This window comes from Xenopus tropicalis, chromosome 9 (assembly GCF_000004195.4).
Source record: "Xenopus tropicalis strain Nigerian chromosome 9, UCB_Xtro_10.0, whole genome shotgun sequence".
Classification (NCBI taxonomy): Eukaryota; Metazoa; Chordata; class Amphibia; order Anura; family Pipidae; genus Xenopus; species Xenopus tropicalis.
Genome location: NC_030685.2, coordinates 54,827,232 through 54,850,819, shown reverse-complemented (window position 1 = coordinate 54,850,819; position 23,588 = coordinate 54,827,232). Strand labels below are relative to the sequence as shown.

Sequence of the window (23,588 nt, the reverse complement as noted above, 5' to 3'; positions counted from 1 at the left end):
TTCTAAATGCAGCCCCCTGTTCTACAGAATTATAAATGCACGGAAATGCAGTATGTTGCATCTGAAAATATGTGATGAAATGTGAGTGCAAGAAAACACAACTCTGAACACTTGAGTACAACCGGGCAGATTATAAGAAAATCAATTAGTGAACACGTTTAGGTGCGCTTAAACCTGAATCTCAAACACGCATTAATGTAACATTGTTACAGGTTGGTTGGATTACATTTATTATTATTATTATTATTATTTAAACATTAATAATTAAACATTAATTACCTCCAATAAGGATTAATTATATCTTAGTTGGGGTTCAAGTACAAGGTACTGCTTTATTATTACAGAGAAAAGTATAATCATTTTTTAAAACCTTAATTGTTTCATTAAAATGAAGTCTATGGGGGATGGCCTTTGCATAATCATGAGCTGTCTGAATAACAGGTTTCGGGAAAAAAGGATCCCGTACCTGTACTATCATTATTATTTGTGTAGCACCAGCACTTTACAGAATAGTGGCTACTAATACAAGACATGATACTTTACATATACAGACCAACATTTCAGACAAACAACAGATGCTCAGTTAAAATTGCCCTTAGATACAGTAGGGTGAGGACCCTGCTTGTGAGAGCTTACAATATAACTGACAGCAATGTATATTCAGTATGTCATACATGTCCAACCTAATCTATAATATGTTACATGCTGTTAAATAATTAATACCCTTTTGATACCACAGTGGATTATCCTTAGAAAATTTAACAGTGTAAATTGCTGTGCCTTTAATCAGCTGTTAAATTAGTGCCATTTGTGCAGTTGTGTTTTACAATGCATCCCAATTATACAAGGCTCATCTATTATTATATACTCTCATTTCAGGGATATCCTTTTTAGCCAGATGTATGACAAGTTAAGTGAGAACTGTGTGGCCAAAGGTGTTTTCTTGGAGTGCTTAGAACCATACCTGTTACGGGACCAGCTGCCAGGGCTGACTGCACATGTCATGAAGGATCTGCTCCTCCATTTCCAGGACCAAGGGCAGATGGAAAGTGTTGAGGCTTGTATTGTGCACATGGACATCACCAGCCTGGACATACAAAATGTGAGTTCAGCTTTACTTCCTTGGACCTTTGGGGTCAGTCAGCTCCATCACTGTGTTTTGACACTTCATCTATGCAGTTGTGCTATGAATGCTCTTTGATGAACAGAAAATATGTATGGGACTTTTGCAAATACAGTGTATAGAATCTAAAATGGAACTATTGTGCTTTTTGTTTTTGTTTTTAGATTGTCCACATGTGCTGGGAACATAGACTTTATGATGCAGTGATCTATGTGTACAACAAAGGAACAAATGATTTTATTAGTCCAATGGAGGTGAGAATGATATCTTAAAGGGGACCTGTCACCCTAAGAAATAATTAAAAATTCTTTTCTATTGTGTTTGTTAAGCAAAATAAACTTCACTTAAGTAATAAGTAATATAAATCTTGTTTCCTTCAGTCCTGGAATTACACAATCACATCAAATAGGCAGCTGCCATTTTGTGGGCACTGTTATTAAGGCAGGCTTTGTATCACCCTAAAATCTTGTGTATGTGCCAGAATGGGGGACCAGATGGGCCCAGGCCCATGTACTGGCTACACAATTAGATGGTTAGGAGGGAGGGGAAAAGTGAGAGCTAAATTGAAAGTTAAAGTACTTGTCTGCCCCGCCTCTATGCCTAAGGCATAGAGGCGGGTCAGGCAATATATGATTGACAGCTGGGATTTTTAAATTTGTGTTTCATGTTTCATTTGAAAAAGACTTTTATTATACAGCTTTTTATGTCTGGGTGACAGGGTCCACTTTAAATTTAAGGTGTGAATTTCACAGTAACTCCAGTGCTGCAATTTATATGTGATTATCAGTAGCGTAACTTGGTTGTGCTGGGCCTCCGCTCGCAACAATGTTGCATAAGCAAGCTTATAGTATATGTAAAACCCTGCTTCACTTTTTTAGTCGTATGTGCTATTGGGTACTCCTAAATAGAAAATTGCCATTTTAAGAATTAAGGGCCACCTCCTCAAATCATAGGATTCACAGTGTACTCAAACAAGCCAAGGCACACATACATGCTAGGCCACATCAGCCAATTACCGGACAGTATTCTACCTTTTGCTGCCACGCTTCTTTCTGTTATAGTTAAAGCTGCATTATTTATGGTCATGAGATCTCTGAGGGAACACACAGCTCATCACTAAATGGTGGCTCAAGGGAAAAGGATGTAAAAGAGCAATATTTACTGATATATATATTCCAGTTTGGCAAGATTCTTTAATTGGTCACAACATAATATACATTTTTAGTTGGTTAAGTATTCATTCTGGGGGTATACTTCTTCTTTAAGGGTGAAGATACATGGGCGATTTTTTTTGGAAAAGTTGCTGCGACTAATCGGCACACCGCAAATGGTGCACAATAGATCAGGGCGACTCTTATATTAACCCATGGCAGCTAAATTGCTGCGATTAGTTTTTTAAAAGTCAGGGTGACTAATCACCCCATATGTCTTCACCCTACGAGTTACCAGGAGTTAAGCAAATGCTGCTCTCAGTAGCAATTACAATTACAAAATACTTTTAAAGCAATAAAACTTTGTAATTCATATTGCAAAGTTTCTTAGAGTTTTGTTTTCTTTTGTTTTTTGGATTGACGTGTCTTTTAATTATGTCTTAGTTATGATCAAGTACAAGGTACTGTTTTATTATTACAGAGAAAAAGAAAATCACTTTTAAAAATTTGTATTATTTGCCTATAATGGAGTCTATGAGAGATAGCCCTTCCGAGCTCTCTGGATAATTGGTTTCCCGATAACAGATCCTATACCTGTAATGACTCCTATGTTTCCCAAATCTTTATATTTGTAAATCTTTGCTTTATCAGTTAATTCAAGAATTAGCTTTTTTCCTTGTGATAATTAGAAATCTAGCATAAAATGTATGAACTTCTGATTTGTAATTAAATTGTTTTAAAACAAACAATATTTGTAATATAAGCCATGAAAACCAATATAGGACCCCAGAAAGCAGCCTGGTATGTAGGGTTGTATCCTTTTGTTTTATAATTCTTTTACATCCTTTATCATCTCTGGTTGTTAGGGATGCAACACTAAACTCACACAGAGCCTGCATTAGGTATGATTTTAGCTTGTTATCACTTGTATGTGGTGTTGTCTGCGCAAGAAAAATGTCTGCACAGGAGGCCAAAAAGAGAGGAGTATTTATATATAAAAGAAGGTTATAGTAAGAAAATAATTTATTTTTGTAGTTAAGATAAAGCTGCAGTATGAACACTTCAATCTTGTTGGAAATACAATACTTTCTTACTTTTTTTTTACAGAAACTATTTAATGCCATCTCTGCACCTATCAACTCTGGGAAGTCACTAACTGGTATGGCTCACACATTCATGTGCTTTTTTTTGTACATTTTTTTTGTGAGGAGGAAAAGGGTTAACTATTCAAGCAACTCCCGCCAGGTGTTGTAGTAGAACTGTAACTCTATACATCCTTAGCAATTTCACTTCAGTTAAAAGCTTTATGCCCCAAGTGTGGCTGTATCAAAGTATTTCAGCCAGCACAGCAAGTAAGATGCAAGCAGGGCTTAGCCCTTGCGTGTTTATTCAAAATGCAACATTTCGGGGGCGTACCCCTTCGTCAGGCATACAGACACACAGCAGTGCACATGATTAAATAGTCACAACATTAACATATGTGATTGTTCGGTTGATATATTAACCTTTAAAACACTCTAAAAAACTTTATCAAAATTGTGCAATACATGATTCACAAAAACTTTGATGAATAGTCTCAAATTAACCTTATAACCTTTTAACAGTGTAACCAATCCTAAATTTTGTTTCCAAAACTAAAAAAAGGTTATAAGGTTAAATTGAGACTTATGTAACAATAATGTATGTTAAGGACATAGGAAACTGTTTAAAGGGATAATGTTTTTAATAAGATTGATGGAGTATGTTTTTATGGATTTTTATGTATTCATTTTTGCAGATCTATACCCATTGTTTGAATTATGCCTTGCTTATGGAGGTTTCACTTATGGACACTGAATACTGGGAAGGATGGTTAATTCTGTATAATATAATTCATCAAAGTTTTTGTGAAGATTTAAACTATGAGGTTAGACTGTCGAGGTTGGGGTTGTTTTCTCTGGAAAAGAGGCGCTTGCGAGGGGACATGATTACTTTGTACAAGTACATGGTGAAAAAAACGTGTTTTTTCTGCGTCAAAATCTTATTTTTAAGGAAAAATAAGAATCATGAAAAATTTTTTATGTTATTCTTTGGCTAAGAGCTCCTTGTTCCATTCTAGGTTTTAACTTTAAAGGGGTGGTTTACCTTTAAGTTAACTTCTAGTATGTTATAGAATGGCACATTCTTAGCAACTTTTCAATTGGTCTTAATTATTTTTAGCCTTCTTGTCACTAATTGCAGCCAAAAAACTATTGCTCTGTGAGCGTTTGTGTTATTGTTACTTTTTAAAACTTATTTTTTCTAGTTTCTCAATCAAACCATTCCCTGGTTGCTAAGGTAGTTTGGACCCTAGCAATGAGAGAGCAGCTAAAACTCCAAACCAGAGAGCAATATGTGAACAATATGTAAAATCATTAAAAAGCTACAAACAATCAAAAATAAAGGCCAATTGCAAATTGTGGAATAGCACTTTCTACATCATACTAATGGTTAACTCAAAGGTTAACAATGACATTCTTGACAATTCTATTCTTCCTACTTTTTGGCTACAGTTTGAGGATCTTTCCTGTTTTAGCACAATAATGGCCACATGGACAAAGCCATTGGGAGAACTTGACTGGACTGCACATAGCTCTCACCTCAAACCAACTGACCTCAAACCAACATGGAGCTGGCCACTGCTCCTGTATAAACTATATCTGCATCTTGTAGCTCCCATCATTCCCCAACTACAGGCAGAATTCTTTTAGTACCTCTGTCTGTCTATCTCCATGAGTCTGTACCCAAGGGCAAAGTGATTGCAGATGTCATTGCCTATGTTGCCATATGATGGAACACATATAAAATCTACCACACAGCAAACACAAATGCCCATGTGTATGAGCTCTTAGGGCAAAACAAAACATATAGTGACATCTAGCACAGAAAATTTTCACCACTCACAAAACTACAAAATTTAGCCACAGATCTGTATTAGGTGAAAAAAATTTCTAATCCCTAAAGATGAACAAATCAAAAGCCTGCAGGTGGGAGAAATGAGTATTAAAATGTGAATACAGTTTTAAGAAAAAGTATGTGAATTTCTGCACAAATTGATCATAAAATGTGATCTAATCTTCATCTAAGTCACAACAATAGACAATCACAGTCTGCTTAAACGAATACCACACAAATAATTAAATGTTTCCATGTTTTTATTTAACACACCATGTGAACATTCACAGTGCAGGTGGAAAAGTATGTGAACCCCTGGATTTAATAACTGGTTGAACCTGCTTTGGCAGCAATAACTTCAACCAAATGTTTCCTGTAGTTGCAGATCAGACGTGCACAACAGTTAGGAGTAATTCTTGACCATTCCTCTTTACAGAACTGTTTCAGTTCAGCAATATTCTTGGGATGTCTGGTGTAAATCGCTTTCTTGAGGTCATGCCACAGCATCTCAATCGGGTAGAGGTCAGGACTCTGACTGGGCCACTCCAGAAGGCATATTTTCTTCTGTTTAAAGTGATACTGACACAAAAAAAAATTACTTTTCAAAATATGAATATACGTAAAAAGTTCCCTATAGGTCATGTTGATGGTTTTTCCCTGATAGGGCTGCTTATGTAAGTAATTGTTACCTGAAGTTCCTATACCTGACTGTTTTGCCAACCTGACTGTCCCTTCTCAGCCTGTTATAGCTTCTAATGCTAACGGACTACTGCTGCACAAATATGGCAGCCCCGTCACAGAGGAACATGGGGGATCAGATAGATAATGTGAAAGCATTTATGGAAAAATTATAAAGTTCTTGCAAAGACAATGTTATGATAGATGTAAAAAAATATTTAATTTCTGGTGTGAGTATCTCTTTAAGCTATTCTGTTGTTGATTTACTTCTATGCTTTGGGTCGTTGTCCATTGCAACACCCATCTTCTGCTGAGATTCAGCCGGTGGACAGATGGCCTTAAGTTCTCCTGCAAAATGTCTTGATAAACTTGAGAATTCATTTTTCCTTCGATGATAGCAATCCGCTGTGCCTCTTTTTCTCCACACATAGGGGCTGATTTACTAACCCACGAATCCGACCCGAATTGGAAAAGTTCCGACTTGAAAACGAACATTTTGCGACTTTTTCGTATGTTTTGCGATTTTTTCGGATTCTGTACGAATTTTTCGTTACCAATACGATTTTGCGTAAAAACGCGAGTTTTTCGTATCCATTACGAAAGTTGCGTAAAAAGTTGCGCATTTTGCGTAGCGTTAAAACTTACGCGAAAAGTTGCGCATTTTTCGCGTAAGTTTTAACGCTACGCAAAATGCGCAACTTTTTACGCAACTTTCGTAATGGATAGGAAAACTCGCGTTTTTACGCAAAAATCGTATTGGATCCGAAAAATTCGTAAAGAATCCGAAAAAATCGCAAGACATACGAAAAAATCGCAAAGTACCGATCATTACGAAAAAAACGCAATCGGACTCCATTCGACCCGTTCGTGGGTAAGTAAATCAGCCCCATAGTGTTGTGTGTTTCTTCCAAACAACTCAACTTTGGTTTCATCTGTCCACAGAATATTTTGCCAGTACTGCTGTGGAACATTCAGTTGCTCTTTTGCAAACTTTAAACGTGCAGCAATGTTTTTTTTGGACAGCAGTGGCTTCCTCTGTGGTATTCTCCCATGAAATCCATTCTTGTTTAGTGTTTTATGTATCGTAGATTCGCTAACAGGGATGTTAGCAGATGCCAGACACTTTTGTAAGTCTTAAGCTGACGCTCTAGGATTCTTTTTCACCTTATTGAGCATTCTGCACTGTTCTCTTGCAGTCATCTTTACAAGACAGCCACTCCTGGTGAGAGTAGCAGCAGTGCTGAATTTTCTCCATTTATAGACAATTTGTCTTACCGTGGACTGATGAACAGCAAGGCTTTTAGAGATACTTTTATAATCCTTTCCAGCTTTATGCAAGTCAACAATTCTTAATCGTAGGTCTTCTAAGAGCTCTTTTGTGCGAGGCATCATTCACATCAGGCAATGCTTCTTGGGAAAAGCAAACCCAAAACTGGTGTTTTTTATAGGGCAGCTGTAACCAACACCTCCAATCTCATCTCATTGATTGGACTCCAGTTGGCTGACACCTCACTCCAATTAGCTTTTGGAGATGTCACTAGTCTAGGGGTTCACATACTTTTTCCACCTGCACTGTGAATGTTTACGTGGTGTTTTCAATAAAAACATTGAAACATTTTATTATATTTGTGGTATTAGTTTAAGCAGACTGTGATTGTCTATTGTTGTGACTTAGATGAAGATCAGATCACATTTTATGACTAATTTGTGCAGAAATCCGTATAATTCCAAAGGGTTCACATACTTTTTCTTGCAACTGTATCTTCATAGTGTAAAACTTAAAATAAACTAGTAATTTTCATTGCAAAAGGATCCAAAATATCTCCGTAAGTTGTACTTTCCCTTTAAATCTATGTGTATCTGGCAGCTTCCACAGCAAATAGCAGATGCAGCGGTTATTTGGAGACAGATGCTGAGAACAATAAACGTAGAAATTCTCTATACATTTGCAACTTGCTATGGCCACACCAGACTGACTCTCAGCCTGTACACAAACACTCCAATCAACCTACCCCTGTTGTGAGCACATTTTAAACTCGTCTGTATGCTCAGGTCAGAATAAAATGTGTGTGTGCGTGCACAAACGCATAGCTGAAGAGAACATTGATCATGATTGCTGAAAGCTGAATACTGCCCTGGGTATTTCTGTAGGAGCACTATGGAGCGGCTATCTTCTTCCACTTCTTCATTCTTCAGTGGCCCAAGGTTGGCGCATGAACAGTAGAGACAAAGAGCCAACTTTTTGCCTAAAGATTGGCATTTCCCACTAGTGCCTAGAAGAGAAGATAATGGAGAACACCCACTGCTCCTACAGGACTACCCTGTGCCGGTACAGTTTTCAGTGAGCAGGAGCATTAGCCCAGGGTGTCATGTAATTAATTTCACCTTTCTTTTCCTTTCAAGGAAATGTAAATCTTAAAGGGGGGGCTTAAACTTAACTAGAGGGCAGAAATGTTGTACATTATGTTCTGGGCTTCTGTACCAGCCCAAGGCAACCACAGCTTATTAGCAGGGCAGATCAGTGCCTCTGAAGATGCCCCAGGAGCTCTCCATTTTCTTTTCTGCTGATTCACTGCACATGGTAGAGTGAGTTATTCGCTATGTAAACAGTGTAATTTAGAAATAAAAAGTATACCATAAAAATCATGACAGTAATAGCTTCTCTACAGCTGCCCAGAGCACACTGAGCATGAAAGTGTCACTGACACTCCAAACAAAATCCAAGATTGCGACCACCTGTGACAACTTTGAAAGCCTGAATCATTACTGTTAATGATCTCTAGATGCTGAACCTTTCAGCTGGTGCAGCAAGTTTAGAATAAATATTATACCATTTCTAGCCTTTTTCATTTTAAGGGGTTCTGCTCTCTTTTAAAATATAACAAATGTAGAATTGGTCAAAGCGCTCTTCTAAGCACTTTTGCAGTGTAGTAATTTGTAGTGTCTTTTGATAAGGACCCTCTCTTCCATTAATCCCCCCCACCACAGCCTACGCCTAACTCTATTATTTTGTTTCACTTGATATTTAGTGCTACCTCATTGCATGCAGATGCCAATTTTTTATTTACCGACACCAGAAACATATTTTTTATGATACTGTAACCTTATGCTGCCTCTGACCTATGCACCGGTTATTGTGATGGATTGCTGCCAAGCTTTTAAAATGCCATTATGGATTTTTGCCTCTTTGGTTTTTGCTGGGTTTTTCTGTAGCTTAGTTTCTTTCTTTATTCTCTAGTGGATATTGTGATGGTGCATTTGACGCACCTACCCTAGAAATGCACTCTCAGTAAACTATATTTTTTATTTTTTGCTGATACGATTGTCTGGAGTTTCTATTTATATTTGCTTGTTTGTTAACTGTTTAACTGATCCATGCTTCCTTTCTTGTTAATGCAGTAAATAGTATATTCATACATTTAGTCATGGCTACTAAGAAATTAGCTCCAAAGCAATTAAAGTGATGTATGAAATTCACACAGCTACTGCAAACAAGAGGTGGTCCTTTTGCTCAGAGTGGACATGGTTATGTTAGCCCACCACAACAGCCCAAAATAAAGATGGAGGCACACAGACCCGGATTTGTGGAATGCCACAAAGGCACATATCCAGGGAGGCAAAGTTTTAGCGATTGCATGCTGCTTAATTGCCTACTGATAGCAACAGAAGGGAAAATAGAGATGCACTCAGTCAGTCTAGTTCACAGTGCAGCTCCATTCTACCTTTTTATCTCTGTAAAAGGCAACGGGTAAAGAGAGCCACAGACAAATAGGTGCATGTAGGAGTTGGGAGTAGTGTTGTGAGAGTGGGTCAGCCTCCATTACTGCCCTAGAAGTGCATAATTTCAAAATCCAGCCCTGGAGGCAGATAGATCCCTTTTAATGTATGGGCCATACAGAACTGTACATCATTAGTGTTGTTTCCTAGCTAATAAAACACATAGGACCCCCTTTGTCCCCCAAGAGAAATCCGTACGGCTCCTGTTCTTTTTTTGAGCTGTAGTGGCCTTCAGCTTGGAGAAGCTTTTGGGTGTAGTGGGTGCCAGTGCTTTGTGGTAAATGGTACAAAGTTCAAAGGAAAGTATTACATTGGTCCACCACAAGTCATGGTTAACACAAAGATATTGTAGAACTAAAACTAGGATCTAATCATTTTGGATTTGAGTGGCTAGTCCTTAGCTACCCAAGCAATATGTATAATTCAGAAAGGATAGTTTGTTGCCCTCCATGATGATATGATATAAAAGCTTGTATTTTTTACCCCAATACAAAAGTGAATAACATCTATATCAAAGATTCCAAACTCAGACTGGGGTTGGGGTGGTAGTACATGGTAAACTCCACCAATCTAGGTAAAGAGCAAAGTAAGAAAAAGATTGGTATTAGGCTGTCAGTGAGGATGCTTTTTACAGCATGGAAAATCGCCTTCTATGGTTTTATCCTTGGTACAGAAGAAACAATATAAAAATGCATACAAGGCATACAAGCTAAAGGGTATTTCTTGCTCACACCTACATTTTATTTTGTGTTATAAAGCAGTGTTTTCTATCCTAGATGAGCAAGTTGTGATGGGAAACAAGCTGCTGGTTTACATCAGGTGAGTTTTTCTTGTGTTCTGTCTATCAAATTACTAGTTAATTTAAACACTCAAAGTTTTCATGTCACATGATATTAAAATAATGATGATGCTGATGTCATACAACTTGTGCATAATGGGTGGGGTATGTTACACTATAAAGGGCTTATTGTTTCCGCTACCTTTGTGTTACAATGTGCCATAATAATGCGAGGAGAGAAAAAGACCATACACTTTACCAGGCTTAAGGAGTAACTTGACCAGTTGGCCAGAGATCTGAGTTCATCTTTTTCTTTCTGTTTGACAATAGTTCCAGTTTGGCTGGAAGAGCATATCCTTTGGGGGATATTCCAGAAGACCTTGTGCCTTTGGTGAAAAATCAGGTTAGTGGCAACCATTTCCTTGAGTTAATTTTTTAGACTTTGTTTTCATCAGCTCTAACACTAAGCGGTATATTTATCATGCTGTGTAAAAAGTGGAGTAAAACATTACCAGTGATGTTGCTCATATCGGCCAAAAAGATGCTTTACTTTGGTTTTCTAACTATTGAAATCTAAGTGCTGATTGGTTGCCCTATGCAATATCACCAGTAATGCTTCGCTTTTTACACAGCATGATAAATATACCCCTTAATCATTAAGGAGTAAAGACTTCATTTTCTTTTAGTATTTTGCTAGTTGGTGTTCTCCTTCATTGCAGAAACAGTATTTCTCCTTAATTTCTTGCTCTGTTGCATTTCAGAGCTTGTATGACTCCTGTTTGCCATATCGGAAATAAACTTTACAAGAAGTAGCTCAAGTTATTTTGTTATAGCTAAACACAATGCCACCTACAGATAGGATATAAAATCTATGTTCTCAATACCTCTAGGTGTGTGATAAGTACTATCAGGGTTCATTTCTGTCCAGTCAACCAATCCAAAAAATGCTACATTTAAATTCTTATTGGTACCGGGTTGATCTAGGCCAGTGGGACACCAGGAAAAAAACTGACCCGATCCGAAGCATGGACTCTCCCACACTGACCTCCCTGCACACCCTAGTCTGATGCCGTATGTATAGGTATCTATACTGCAATTATAAAAGGCCTAATTTGTTCTTAAACCTCCAGCGGCCTGCAATGCCACAGTTTTGAAATGACAATAATATTCCAGTTGGCTGATCTTCAAAGGGATGGAATCTCGAGAATAATACCTTTTAACATAAATGTTATCTGGCTGGCATTTTCCTAGTTACTTCTTCAGTTATTACACAGAGCATGCTGCAAATTGATGCTTATTAAAGAAAATTGTCATTGTTATTCCCTGGCGCAAATTAAGCCCTTTTTTTGCCTTTTGCTTAAAGGAAAAAGCTCCAATTTTATAACTATAGCTACATGAACTCAATGCTTCCAATACTATCATTGTCATACCTAGGGATATGCATATACACATTTTCTTTGAGATATATATATATATATATATATATATACAGTGGCTTGCAAAAGTATTCGGCCCCCTTGAACTTTTCCATATTTTGTCACATTACAGCCACAAACATGAATCAATTTTATTGGAATTCCACATGAAAGACCAATACAAAGTGGTGTACACGTGAGAAGTGGAACGAAAATCATACATGATTCCAAACATTTTTTACAAATAAATAACTACAAAGTGGGGTGTGCATAATTATTCAGCCCCCTTTGGTCTGAGTGCAGTCAGGTGCCCATAGACATTGCCTGATGAGTGCTAATGACTAAATAGAGTGCACCTGTGTGTAATCTAATGTCAGTACAAATACAGCTGCTCTGTGACGGCCTCAGAGGTTGTCTAAGAGAATACTGGGAGCAACAACACCATGAAGTCCAAAGAACACACCAGACAGGTCAGGGATAAAGTTATTGAGAAATTTAAAGCAGGCTTAGGCTACAAAAAGATTTCCAAAGCCTTGAACATCCCACGGAGCACTGTTCCACCGATCATTCAGAAATGGAAGGAGTATGGCACAACTGTAAACCTACCAAGACAAGGCCGTCCACCTAAACTCACAGGCCGAACAAGGAGAGCGCTGATCAGAAATGCAGCCAAGAGGCCCATGGTGACTCTGGATGAGCTGCAGAGATCTACAGCTCAGGTGGGGGAATCTGTCCATAGGACAACTATTAGTCGTGCACTGCACAAAGTTGGCCTTTATGGAAGAGTGGCAAGAAGAAAGCCATTGTTAACAGAAAACCATAAGAAGTCCCGCTTGCAGTTTGCCACAAGCCATGTGGGGGACACAGCAAACATGGAAGAAGGTGCTCTGGTCAGATGAGACCAAAATGGAACTTTTTGGCCAAAATGCAAAACGCTATGTGAGGTGGAAAACTAACAGTGTACATCACTCTGAACAAACCATCCCCACTGTGAAATATGGTGGTGGCAGCATCATGCTCTGGGGGTGCTTCTCTTCAGCAGGGACAGGGAAGCTGGTCAGAGTTGATGGGAAGATGGATGGAGCCAAATACAGGGCAATCTTGGAAGTCTTGGAGTCTGCAAAAGACTTGAGACTGGGGCGGAGGTTCACCTTCCAGCAGGACAACGACCCTAAACATAAAGCCAGGGCAACAATGGAATGGTTTAAAACAAAACATATCCATGTGTTAGAATGGCCCAGTCAAAGTCCAGATCTAAATCCAATCGAGAATCTGTGGCAAGATCTAAAAACTGCTGTTCACAAACGCTGTCCATCTAATCTGACTGAGCTGGAGCTGTTTTGCAAAGAAGAATGGGCAAAGATTTCAGTCTCTAGATGTGCAAAGCTGGTAGAGACATACCCTAAAAGCCTGGCAGCTGTAATTGCAGCAAAAGGTGGTTCTACAAAGTATTGACTCAGGGGGCTGAATAATTACGCACACCCCACTTTGCAGTTATTTATTTGTAAAAAATGTTTGGAATCATGTATGATTTTTGTTCCACTTCCCACGTGTACACCACTTTGTATTGGTCTTTCATGTGGAATTCCAATAAAATTGATTCATGTTTGTGGCTGTAATGTGACAAAATGTGGAAAAGTTCAAGGGGGCCGAATACTTTTGCAAGCCACTGTATATATATATATATATATATATTTCAATCCAAATGGTGTCCGCACTCCAAGGCTCAATATTCTGCAGGGTGCTTAGCCAAAATTATGTATGCATAGAAAATAATCATCTGTGGCCAGCACACCCTTCAATGTTTCATCAAAATTTTTTTTTATTGCAGATATATTGTTAAAACCAACGTTTCGGTCCTTGTTAGGACCTTTCTCAAAGATAAAAAACAATAGTGCATCACATCACATCTAAATACCTGTGTACCCTAGCATGCTAGGGTACACAGGTATTTAGATGTGATGTGATGCACTATTGTTTTTTATCCTTGAGAAAGGTCCTAACAAGGACCGAAACGTTGGTTTTAACAATATATCTGCAATAAAAATTTTTTTTGATGAAACATTGAAGGGTGTGCTGGCCAAAGATGATTATTTTATATTTATATATATATATATATATATATATATATATATATATCAGTCCTGATGGTGTCTGCACTCCAAGGCTTTAGTATTCTGTGGGGTGCACAGCCAAAATTCAAGTATTTAGCGTGAAATAATCTGTGGCCGGCACACCCGTAAAATTCAAAAAAATCTTTTTATTGAAGACTCATTGTTCAGAACCAACGTTTCGGTCCTCATCAAGGATTTTTTTGAATTTTACGGGTGTGCCGGCCACAGATTATTTCACACTATATATATATATATATATATTTCGTAGATAGTCAGCCCATTGTGATTTAGGTCTTTGGTCTTACGAGTAAGGTAGGACTGCCATAAGAATTTCTCAAAATACTATCATTCAGTTAGATGGGCAGGAGACCTACATCTGCAGAAATGCTGCATGAAGCAGCTAACAACGCCTGCAGACCCTATGGATATTAGCTACAATACAGGCTTCAGTGGAAGTAACATTTACAAACATTTAGGAAAGTCTTTAAACAGCTGAATCAGCTTCAAATATTAAAGGATATTAGATGCAAGTGTACACTTCCATTTGTCAGAAATGATTTATAAGTACATTTTTATTTCAACTAGACAATGCTCTTAGGAGCTATAATTTTCCTTTTAATTGAGCCTTCCAGACAGATTTTCTTCCAGCAACTGAAAACAAATGAAACATGTTTTGTTGGAATGTTCTCTCCAGTTACATGTTTGCTGGTTTTGCTATAAAATAATTTTCTGATGAAACTGAATGCACAAATAAAAAGGTTTTATATTAGTATTTTCCAGTTCCCTGGCTGTTCCTTGTTTTCATAATGTCAGGGATAGATAATTTTCTACCTAAATTTTAATGCATCAGCAGAGTCTCTGGAAAAGCTGTCTGGGGAACAATCAGGCTGTTACCAGCTTGCTGTTGAACACAGAGTGAATGATGCAGGGAGCTTATACACCAACACGGAGTGTTCTCAATTGTGTTTCTAGGGTGAGCATATCAGATCATGCAACTTTAGGGAGACTTGTAATTAATGAAAGTTGCTGGGCTGCAGCATATAAAATAAATAAAAATCAACACAGCCTTTTTTTAACTAAATATGCTAGGGTAGACTACACAGCTAACAGGCTAACAGGCAGCACCAAGATCCTTTGTAACACACCACTCAAAACCACTCGGGAAAATCTACCTGCTTACATCTTTACATCCCCAGCTTCCCAAATGCATATAGCTGTGTGCACACTTTGGACACACATTGCCAGACCTAATACACAGTGTTCCCTCAATTTCCTTCAGGTCTTTTTTCTGACCTGATCACAGGGTTTTAAAATATGTGCACAAAAGAATATTTTTGCGCACACATTTTAAAACCCTGTGATCAGGTCAGAAAAAAATATTTCGTGTTTTCACAGTTCTTTGTGTGCAGTGGTCTCAAAATGCGTGTGCCTGCACAGCTTAAAGGGAACATTTATGCTAGGAGAACCCTTCCTGCATGTGTAATGCAAATGGTAAAATTTAATCAAAAAGTATAAGGGGGGGGGGCGTTTATCAACATTTAAATTTTTATGGTATTAGAACTTTTTGAAACCACGACTAAACTCTAGACTCTAAATGTCTAGTTATTTATAAAAAAAAGATCACAATTGAAAAAGCACGAATTAAAAAAAATTGCAGGAAAAATTTGAAAACTGAGAATTTTCCATATTGTCACACAAATGAATGTGTCAAGGACAATTGATGCCAATGTTAGTAGTAGGGAGAAAAGATAAAAATATAGGAAGCCTGGCATTTTTTTCCCAAAAAGGTTGCAACCTGAGCCCTTACTTGTGTGTTTGTGTGCATTTGACCGGTGCATATTTTAAAAACTGTATGCCCAGGTCAGAATAAATACAAAATGTGTTTGTGGCACACAAAGTTTTGTGTGAAGTTTGTTGTATGCACTGGCCTCAAAATGTGTGTGCGCATGATTAGAGGAAACATTGCTTATACAATATCCAAGTGCCCACTGGCTAAAAAGATGGATACTGTACAGGGTCGGACTGGGACACCGGGAAAAATCCCGGTGGGCCCCGGCGGCCCAGACCCGACCGTTGCCGGCGTTCCCCCTCCCGACCGCTCCTCCCCTGACGTGTCAAATTTATGCGCTTGGGGGAGGATGTTGGGTGGGGGGCCCTGCGAGGGGGGGTTAGGGGACGCGCCCGGCTGGGGGCACCTGCAGGGCCCCTGGGACGGGAGCCCCGGTGGGCCCTTCACCCCCCAGTCCGACCCTGATACCGTATGAAAGCTCATCTTTCTTATCTTCTCTTCTCCTAAAGCCATCAAGAAGAGTAATAATCCCATTGCAAAAAAAAAAAAAAAAAACAGGCAGCCTGGCCAGTACCTCTGTAGACATGAACAAATGTTGGATAAGGTTAGTCAAGTGTAGCCAAATGTCACAATGTCATTGTACAGTTCCAGCTACAAATATGCATCACTTGCACAAAAATACCATAGAAGTACCACTTGTACAGAGAGATAACATAGAAATACCACTTATACAGGGAAATACCATATTGTAGAATAGGAAGTGTACAGTGGATGAAGCTGAAAGCTGAAGTAAGATTCAAACAGGGCTGCCCATCGCTGAATAAAGCTAAGTTCAGTCTAAAGCCTAGCTGATAGTAAGCAGCACAGCTCCACTCATATCAACTGGATTTTTAAATACTGTAATGTTTATTATTATTAGCAAGTCCATATTATGTTACAGGCTATAGTCCTGAACACTGCTTACTATGGTCCCTGCAACATTCCAAGTACACTTGTTATGAGATTGTATAAAGCTTCATAATGAACAGCTTAGCCAAAATCAGAATAAATAGATGCATAACTCAATTTTTATGTTAGGAGACATTAACTATCCATTTCCAATGTGTGTTACTTATTATTATTATTAACATTTATTTATAAAGCGCCAACATATTCCTCAGCACTGTAATTCTTTCTGTCTTTCTCTCCCCCCAGGTTTTTGAGTTCCTGATCCGTTTGCACTCTCCAGAGACCCCACAAGAAGAGGAGGTGTATCCATATATACGTACCCTGCTGCATTTTGATACACGGGAGTTCCTCAATGTACTAGCCTTGGTAAGAGAGAAAATATTTCTTGCCAGTTTTACAGGGGAGTGTCTCAGCTGAAACAACTTTTAAGTGGCAGACGGGGAGGCTAGTCACCCCGTGACAAATCTTCGTTTGCCGTGGGCGACTGGCAGGAATGTAAATTGCCGGTGGGATGGCATACGTGTCACTACTATTTCCCAAAGTCGCCCGAAGTTTCCTCTCAAGGCAACTTCGGGCGACTTCAGGAAATCAAAGCCATGCATATGCCATCCCACCCGCGATTTACATTCTTGCTGGTGGGGTGGCATTTCGGGGAGATTAGTCGCCCACAGCAACAAAGATTTTTCGCAGGTGGCTAATCTCCCCGTCTGCCACTGCCCTAAGGGTGAAAACACATTGAGCTACTAGTAGCAGCTACTTGTCATGGCTACTAAACTGACATTGCTGATCTTTTACTGATAATTGTCTCTACGTGTGTTTTAGCAGTGGCAATTTTCAGTTGTCTGTGGCAGGGTATTTTCTGGCGTTTAGTAACCATGACAAGTAGCTGCTACTAGGAGCTCCATATGTCTTCACCCTTAGGCACTTTGATTTAAACATAATTTGTCCCACTCTGCTCGTCTGCTGTTTTACTGCCTAATTTATCATTTAATGTTTCATTCATGCCTTGCCATACTGATTCACAAAATAGTTATTTTTTCTATAATCCTTTAGGATGCAGAACTTTGCTGTTGTCGTTGTCGTTATAGAAATAACAGGAAAAAATAATATTATAGTTTTTTAATAGGTGAAAAACTGTACGATTTTGTAAAATTCTACGTTTCGACTTACACAAAATAATGACTTGAGCATGAGCATGATAGGGTTATTTGCTTGTGCTTTATAGATTACTTACTAATGCTACCATGGAGATTCCTTACTGTATTCTGCTAGTTAATGATAGGAGCTGACCAGATGCTGTACACTTATATAGCAGTGCCTTGTGATTTGCAAGTGAGAAACTGTGGCCCCCTATCCCCCTGATTCCCCAATGCCTTGCTTTCATCTGCTGGGGGAATGTTTGCTTATTATCTGCAACACGACTCAGCTTTAGTTCAAAGAGAAGACATTTAATCCAAGCGTCTTTCTCCCTCTGAAGTCTCTTTTTCTGAAGTACAGTCCTTTGGGGACTCAGGCAAAATTAAATGAGGTTTATTCAAGTCGCTCCAAGCTCATAATCTGGAACAAAATGGGAGATGGTAATTAAACTGTTACAAGGCATCAGCATAGTCTGTTATACTTAAGCTAGCAACCAAGAATAAAAATATTCCATCTGTATATATTTCTTGTTTCCATAGAGCAGATGTGGCCGTGTGCTGTTACAATGCTGGTCTTTGCTTGCTTTCCCCGTTAATGTGAGGCAGTGATTGTTCTGAGACACAGAGACAACACACTGTAAAGTTGAAGGACCTGCCAAAAAGATTTAAATAACAATTTTTTTAATGAGAAATACTATCTTCTTATCTCAGGAAAGGAAGCCCAACAATACTACTTTTGTAATTGTATTACATAATTGTAACGGGTATTATGTCTTATAGTATGAACATATAATCTTCATCATCTTTTTATGTAATGCAGTAATTTACAGTCATTTTATAACAAACAAGGTTTACACAATGAAACAATAGGATCAGAGGTCCCTGCTCCCCAGAAGTTACAAGGGATTTATGGATAATTATTTATAGCAATATTGAATGAAGTACGACTAATACAATAATTTGCATCCCTGTTCTAATTATATTATATTTAGCTATGTTTGCTCCTTTTAAGTGACATTGTAAGGGAGCTATGATTTTACATCAGTGGCCATGACACATAGACCACTTTGATCATGAGTTCCTTCTCATGTTTGTGACTCACTTATAAAGCCCTTGCCTCTGAGCATAATACTGCCAGGGTTGCCACCTTTTCTAGAAAAAAAATGCAAGCTTGCCTATATTTTTATTTCTTCCCTATTAATAACATTGACAATAAGTATAATATTTCCCGGCAGACCAGTAAAATATAGGCCAAGTGAGTATCCTAGACACTGCTCAGTAGTGTAGTAGGAATTGTGAGAGACAAGCAGGAATATGTAACGCTTAGATGTTATTGACCAGAAAGCAAAATGCTGCATATAGGCAGATTGTTGACCTATTAAGTATTAATTTAAAATGTTAATATTGATTAATATTAATAATGCCAATAATATTAAAGGAACAGTAACCCCAAAAATTTTTTAAAGTAATTAAAATATAATGTACTGTTGCCCTGCCCTGGTAACACTGGTTTGCTTTAGAAACTCTTCTTTAGTTTATATACTTATATAAACTAAAGAAGAGTTTCTAAAGCAAACTAGTGTTTACTGCTGTGTAGCCATTCAAACTGGAAAAAAAGAAAAAAGGCACAGGTTACATAGCAGATAACTGATAAGTCCTCTAGAATACAATGGTATTTTATCTGTTATCTACTAAGTAACCTGTGCCTTTTCTCTCTTTTTCTAGCTTTAGTCTAATGTCCCACGGAGCAAGTTGGTTGCTCATAATAGATCTCTCGTACTGAGGGTGATTAACCGCTCTAAATTGCCTGTCCGCTGGCAACAATAGGAGTCACCGGTGGAAAGTCTCCTTCTGTGTGCGACTTTGGAAAGCCGAGGCAATGCCTAGGCCTTTCCACTGGTGATTCCTATTGTTGCCAGTGGAGCAGAGATCTGTCGCAGGCAACTAACTTCTTGCTTCACAGCAGGGTATTCATATAAAAGTTTCTGAAACAGAACTTTTACTAGAGCAGGGCAACAGTATATTTTATTTTAATTACTTTGAAACATTTTATTTCTTGGTGTTACTGTTCCTTTAATGAATAATTATTGTTTGTCACACTGAATGGTTTCTGGTCTTTCTTCCAATTATTCCCCAATTAGATTCACATATAGAACCACACCATAAGAGTGAAATAGTCGCCAGAAAGTTTCTACAAAAATGCTATAAATCCAAAAGAATTTCAGTGCAACAAATATTGAGTAACGGAAATCAGGAAGGGTCTAGACCTTTCCTGTCTCACCTGGCAGCACATGTTTCTCTGTCACATCTCTAAAGCCAAATCATTCAAATGGCCATAAGGTTTGTCTGGATTGGGTGCACCTAAGTCAGTGTAACAGTGCCTACTTGATAAATACACTTTTGTGATAAATCTGTAAGTTTGTGTATCTGCGCTCCTTTAAATGTGTGTCTACAATACATAGAATATTCATCTTACAGGAAGAAACTGTAATGTAACAGCAACAATAGACAAGTTAATAAAGATGATTATTCTTTACATTCCTTTCAGACATTTGAAGACTTTACAAATGATAAGCAAGCAGTGGAACATCAGCAACGTATTGTGGATATTCTTCTGAAGGTATAAACAAACTTGTTATGACAAACAGCTATTTAATCTTAACTCACCAGACTTCAATTTGCTTGGTCTAGAGTGCTTGTACTATGAAAAAAAAATTATTGCTACCTCCAAGTTCTCTATAATGGCCCAACAGCAAACATTAGATTGTTTAATAAATCATCCTCTCCTGTACAGATTGGAAGAGGGACCCATCAGGGGTGGCCTTTATCTCCACTACTTTTTGCATTAGCTACACCAAAGGTACAAAAGATTATAAGATCAGCTTGTAGGCTGGTGACTTATGCATGATGGTGACCATGCCCTTGACGAGCCTCCTTACTTTATTTCAAGCTCTAGATCAATTCTATCACATCTCAGGCCTAAAGGTCAACATTGCAAATCAACATCTCTTCCCATCAAGTAAAGCTATTGGAACTTTTCCTTTTCAGTGGGAACAAAAACAATCACTTTTTTGGGTGTTAAAATTACAAAAACATATACCTTGCTTTCTAAAGCAAATTATCCCTCCACCTTCAAATCATTGCATGGGAGACTTGCAGATTGGACAAAATTACAGATTTCTCTACTGGGGCGAACAGCAACTGCCCCCATGATTATATTACCTAGACTTCTTTAATGTTCCACACCTTCTATCATATTATAAAGCCTTTAGGCTGTCTCCCCATATTCAGTGGCATGTAGCCCATTACAATACAATACATGTACCCCCTACAAACAACTTCCCTATTATGGACAGTAACACAAAACATACATTCTCATAAGAGACCCCATAATCTTATTCCACCTAAAACTCTGAGCATCCTCAAAGCCTAAATTACTAACACATCAAACGCATAATAACTTACAACCCTTAATAGATAACACAGAGTACCCCCAGGACTAGCCCCTAAAGTTTTCTCTTGGTGGACTCAACACAATTATCATACTAATATATGATAATAACCTCAAGACTCGAAATCCTTTGAAGCCTGCCAGGAAAAGGACAAAATTCCTCCCTCAGAACACTTTCACTATACTCAAATTCTACATTTCTCTCTTTCACAAGGCCCCCAACATCCTACATTAAAACATCCATATTTGAGTCCCATTGCAAGTCTCCCATGCACCTTTCAGGATCTGTTTCTCAGTTATACTCTCTGTATACTGATAACCGTAGCACTGGATGTCCCCTGTAGCTACATGAAGTCTTGGGAAACAAATCTGCATACTTCTTTCTCACCCCACAAATGGAAAAAAAATCTGGCAATCTGTGAAAAGAATCTCTCCCTGCACAAGTATGAAAGAAACTGCATATAAACTCCTCTCTAGATGATATGTTACACCATTTCTAAAAAATACATTTATTCGTACCTATCCGCTAACTTGTTTTCAGGGCTGTCAGACCCGAGTAGGCTATTTTCATTCTAGGTGGACATGTTCATAGTACATAACTTTTTGGTCCAAACTTTCCAACTGGTTTCGCAACTGTTCCAAACTGATATTTCCGCTGATCCAGAGCTTGCATTACTATCAATTCCTTCCAAAACTGTATCTAAAATACAGAACAAACTGGCCTTAAAAGTTAAAGCATCTGCTCGCTGGGTGATAGCTTTGAACTGGCTTGCGCCACTCTTGGCTACCTCTCAATAAAAAGCCAGACTGGACTATATTTACTCAATGCATTACCTCTCTGCAGTATAATTAGACAAAGTTGAGCTACACCAAGACTCAACAAGCTCTCTCACAGATTTGCTTTAATTCACAGCTCTAACATTTAATGAAACATTGAAACACTGCATATAGGTTAATATGCCTGTGAATACATATATAGGTTATTTTATATCATACCAGTTGTAAATAACTAACATTTCTTTGTATAGTGTTATATATGTTCACCTATTTTCTCCAGGTCATGGTGGAAAACTCTGACTTTACTCCATCCCAAGTCGGCTGCCTCTTTACTTTCCTAGCCCGACAGCTTGCCAAGCCAGATAATACACTTTTTGTGAACCGAATGTTGTTTGACCAGGTAAAATTCAAATGACTATTTAGGTTTGTACATAAACCATACATATGAAATAGCTGATAACGGTGTACTTGCAGCATCTCCTCATCTGATACCCAGGAGTTTATTCAGTGATGCTGGAATATTAGTTTTGGCAGCTTGTCTATAAGTGCTTAAAGTACCCATCAGAGTCCATCTTACTATCCACGGTAGCTGATATGCACCAAATTCTGCCTATGCATTAAAATATGAATGCTAGTCTTTGTGGCAAGGTCATGCCTTCAGCATTCTGCATTCTTCCGTCTTTGTCTAATACTTAGTTGGCAGTGTCCTTTACCTTTGTACTTTAAAAGATTTTTTGATACAGAGCCATACATCAAGGGTAGAAGGAAAAGACCAATGTAAATAGACAGCGTGTAGCCAATCTCTTGAGCTAAACAGAGCAAACAGGAAAACTGGATCTATATTTGGTTCTTGTGAGGTACATCATTAGTGTACCAGTGCACCGATAAACGCCCTGCATAATGGACTCCTGCTAACAAACAGTTACAACAAAAGGATAAAAGGGTTGGGAAGGGTTGTATACCGGTAGTATAATTATCTATACTGCAGACATGGAGAATATTAATTTCCCTGTTTTACTCAAGAAATAAAAATATAACCTTTCATAATTAAAATAACTCACATTGGACAAGGGTTTGCACATGTAAACTTTTTAGAAAATCTGTGATCATTTAGCGTGAATTAGATAGAACATTAAAGAGATGCATAGAATTAAATATACATACTTCTGTATGGCCATTTCTGTAGATAAGCAGATTGATTCACATTACAACATTTTGTTCCTGAGACAGGTTTTAGAATTCCTGTGTAGTCCAGATGATGATTCCCGACATTCTGAACGACAGCAGGTACAGCATTAACTGTTAATTTATTACTTATTCAGCTGCAAATATGGAACTAAATACATCATTCAATAGAGTTTTCTCACATTGTTAGTGACTTTCTCACTAACAAACTGCACCTGGTAGTATTAAAGCAACTTTCTCACAGTTTCCAGCTAAACTAGCTGTTGCCAGCTAAACCTTTTTTTCACTAACTAAATTCTAAATAACAAACATCTACAAATATACCACTTATATCGATAAACTGTGTATTTAAT

General features: G+C 38.1%; 1 protein-coding gene across 3 annotated transcripts in view; it reads left to right on the top strand.

Annotated features, from left to right (window-relative positions):
• The window catches only part of vps8 (VPS8, CORVET complex subunit), a 104,314-nt gene that overhangs the window by 41,309 nt on the left and 39,417 nt on the right, over positions 1-23,588 (top strand). For all 3 annotated transcript variants that reach the window (XM_012970873.2, XM_012970874.3, XM_002936535.4), the window contains 9 exons: positions 880-1,102; positions 1,288-1,377; positions 3,382-3,433; positions 10,419-10,461; positions 10,751-10,823; positions 16,933-17,052; positions 20,371-20,442; positions 22,331-22,450; positions 23,281-23,337. In XM_012970873.2, coding sequence (XP_012826327.1) covers positions 880-1,102; positions 1,288-1,377; positions 3,382-3,433; positions 10,419-10,461; positions 10,751-10,823; positions 16,933-17,052; positions 20,371-20,442; positions 22,331-22,450; positions 23,281-23,337 — 850 coding nt within the window. The remainder of the gene's footprint in view (positions 1-879; positions 1,103-1,287; positions 1,378-3,381; positions 3,434-10,418; positions 10,462-10,750; positions 10,824-16,932; positions 17,053-20,370; positions 20,443-22,330; positions 22,451-23,280; positions 23,338-23,588) is intronic.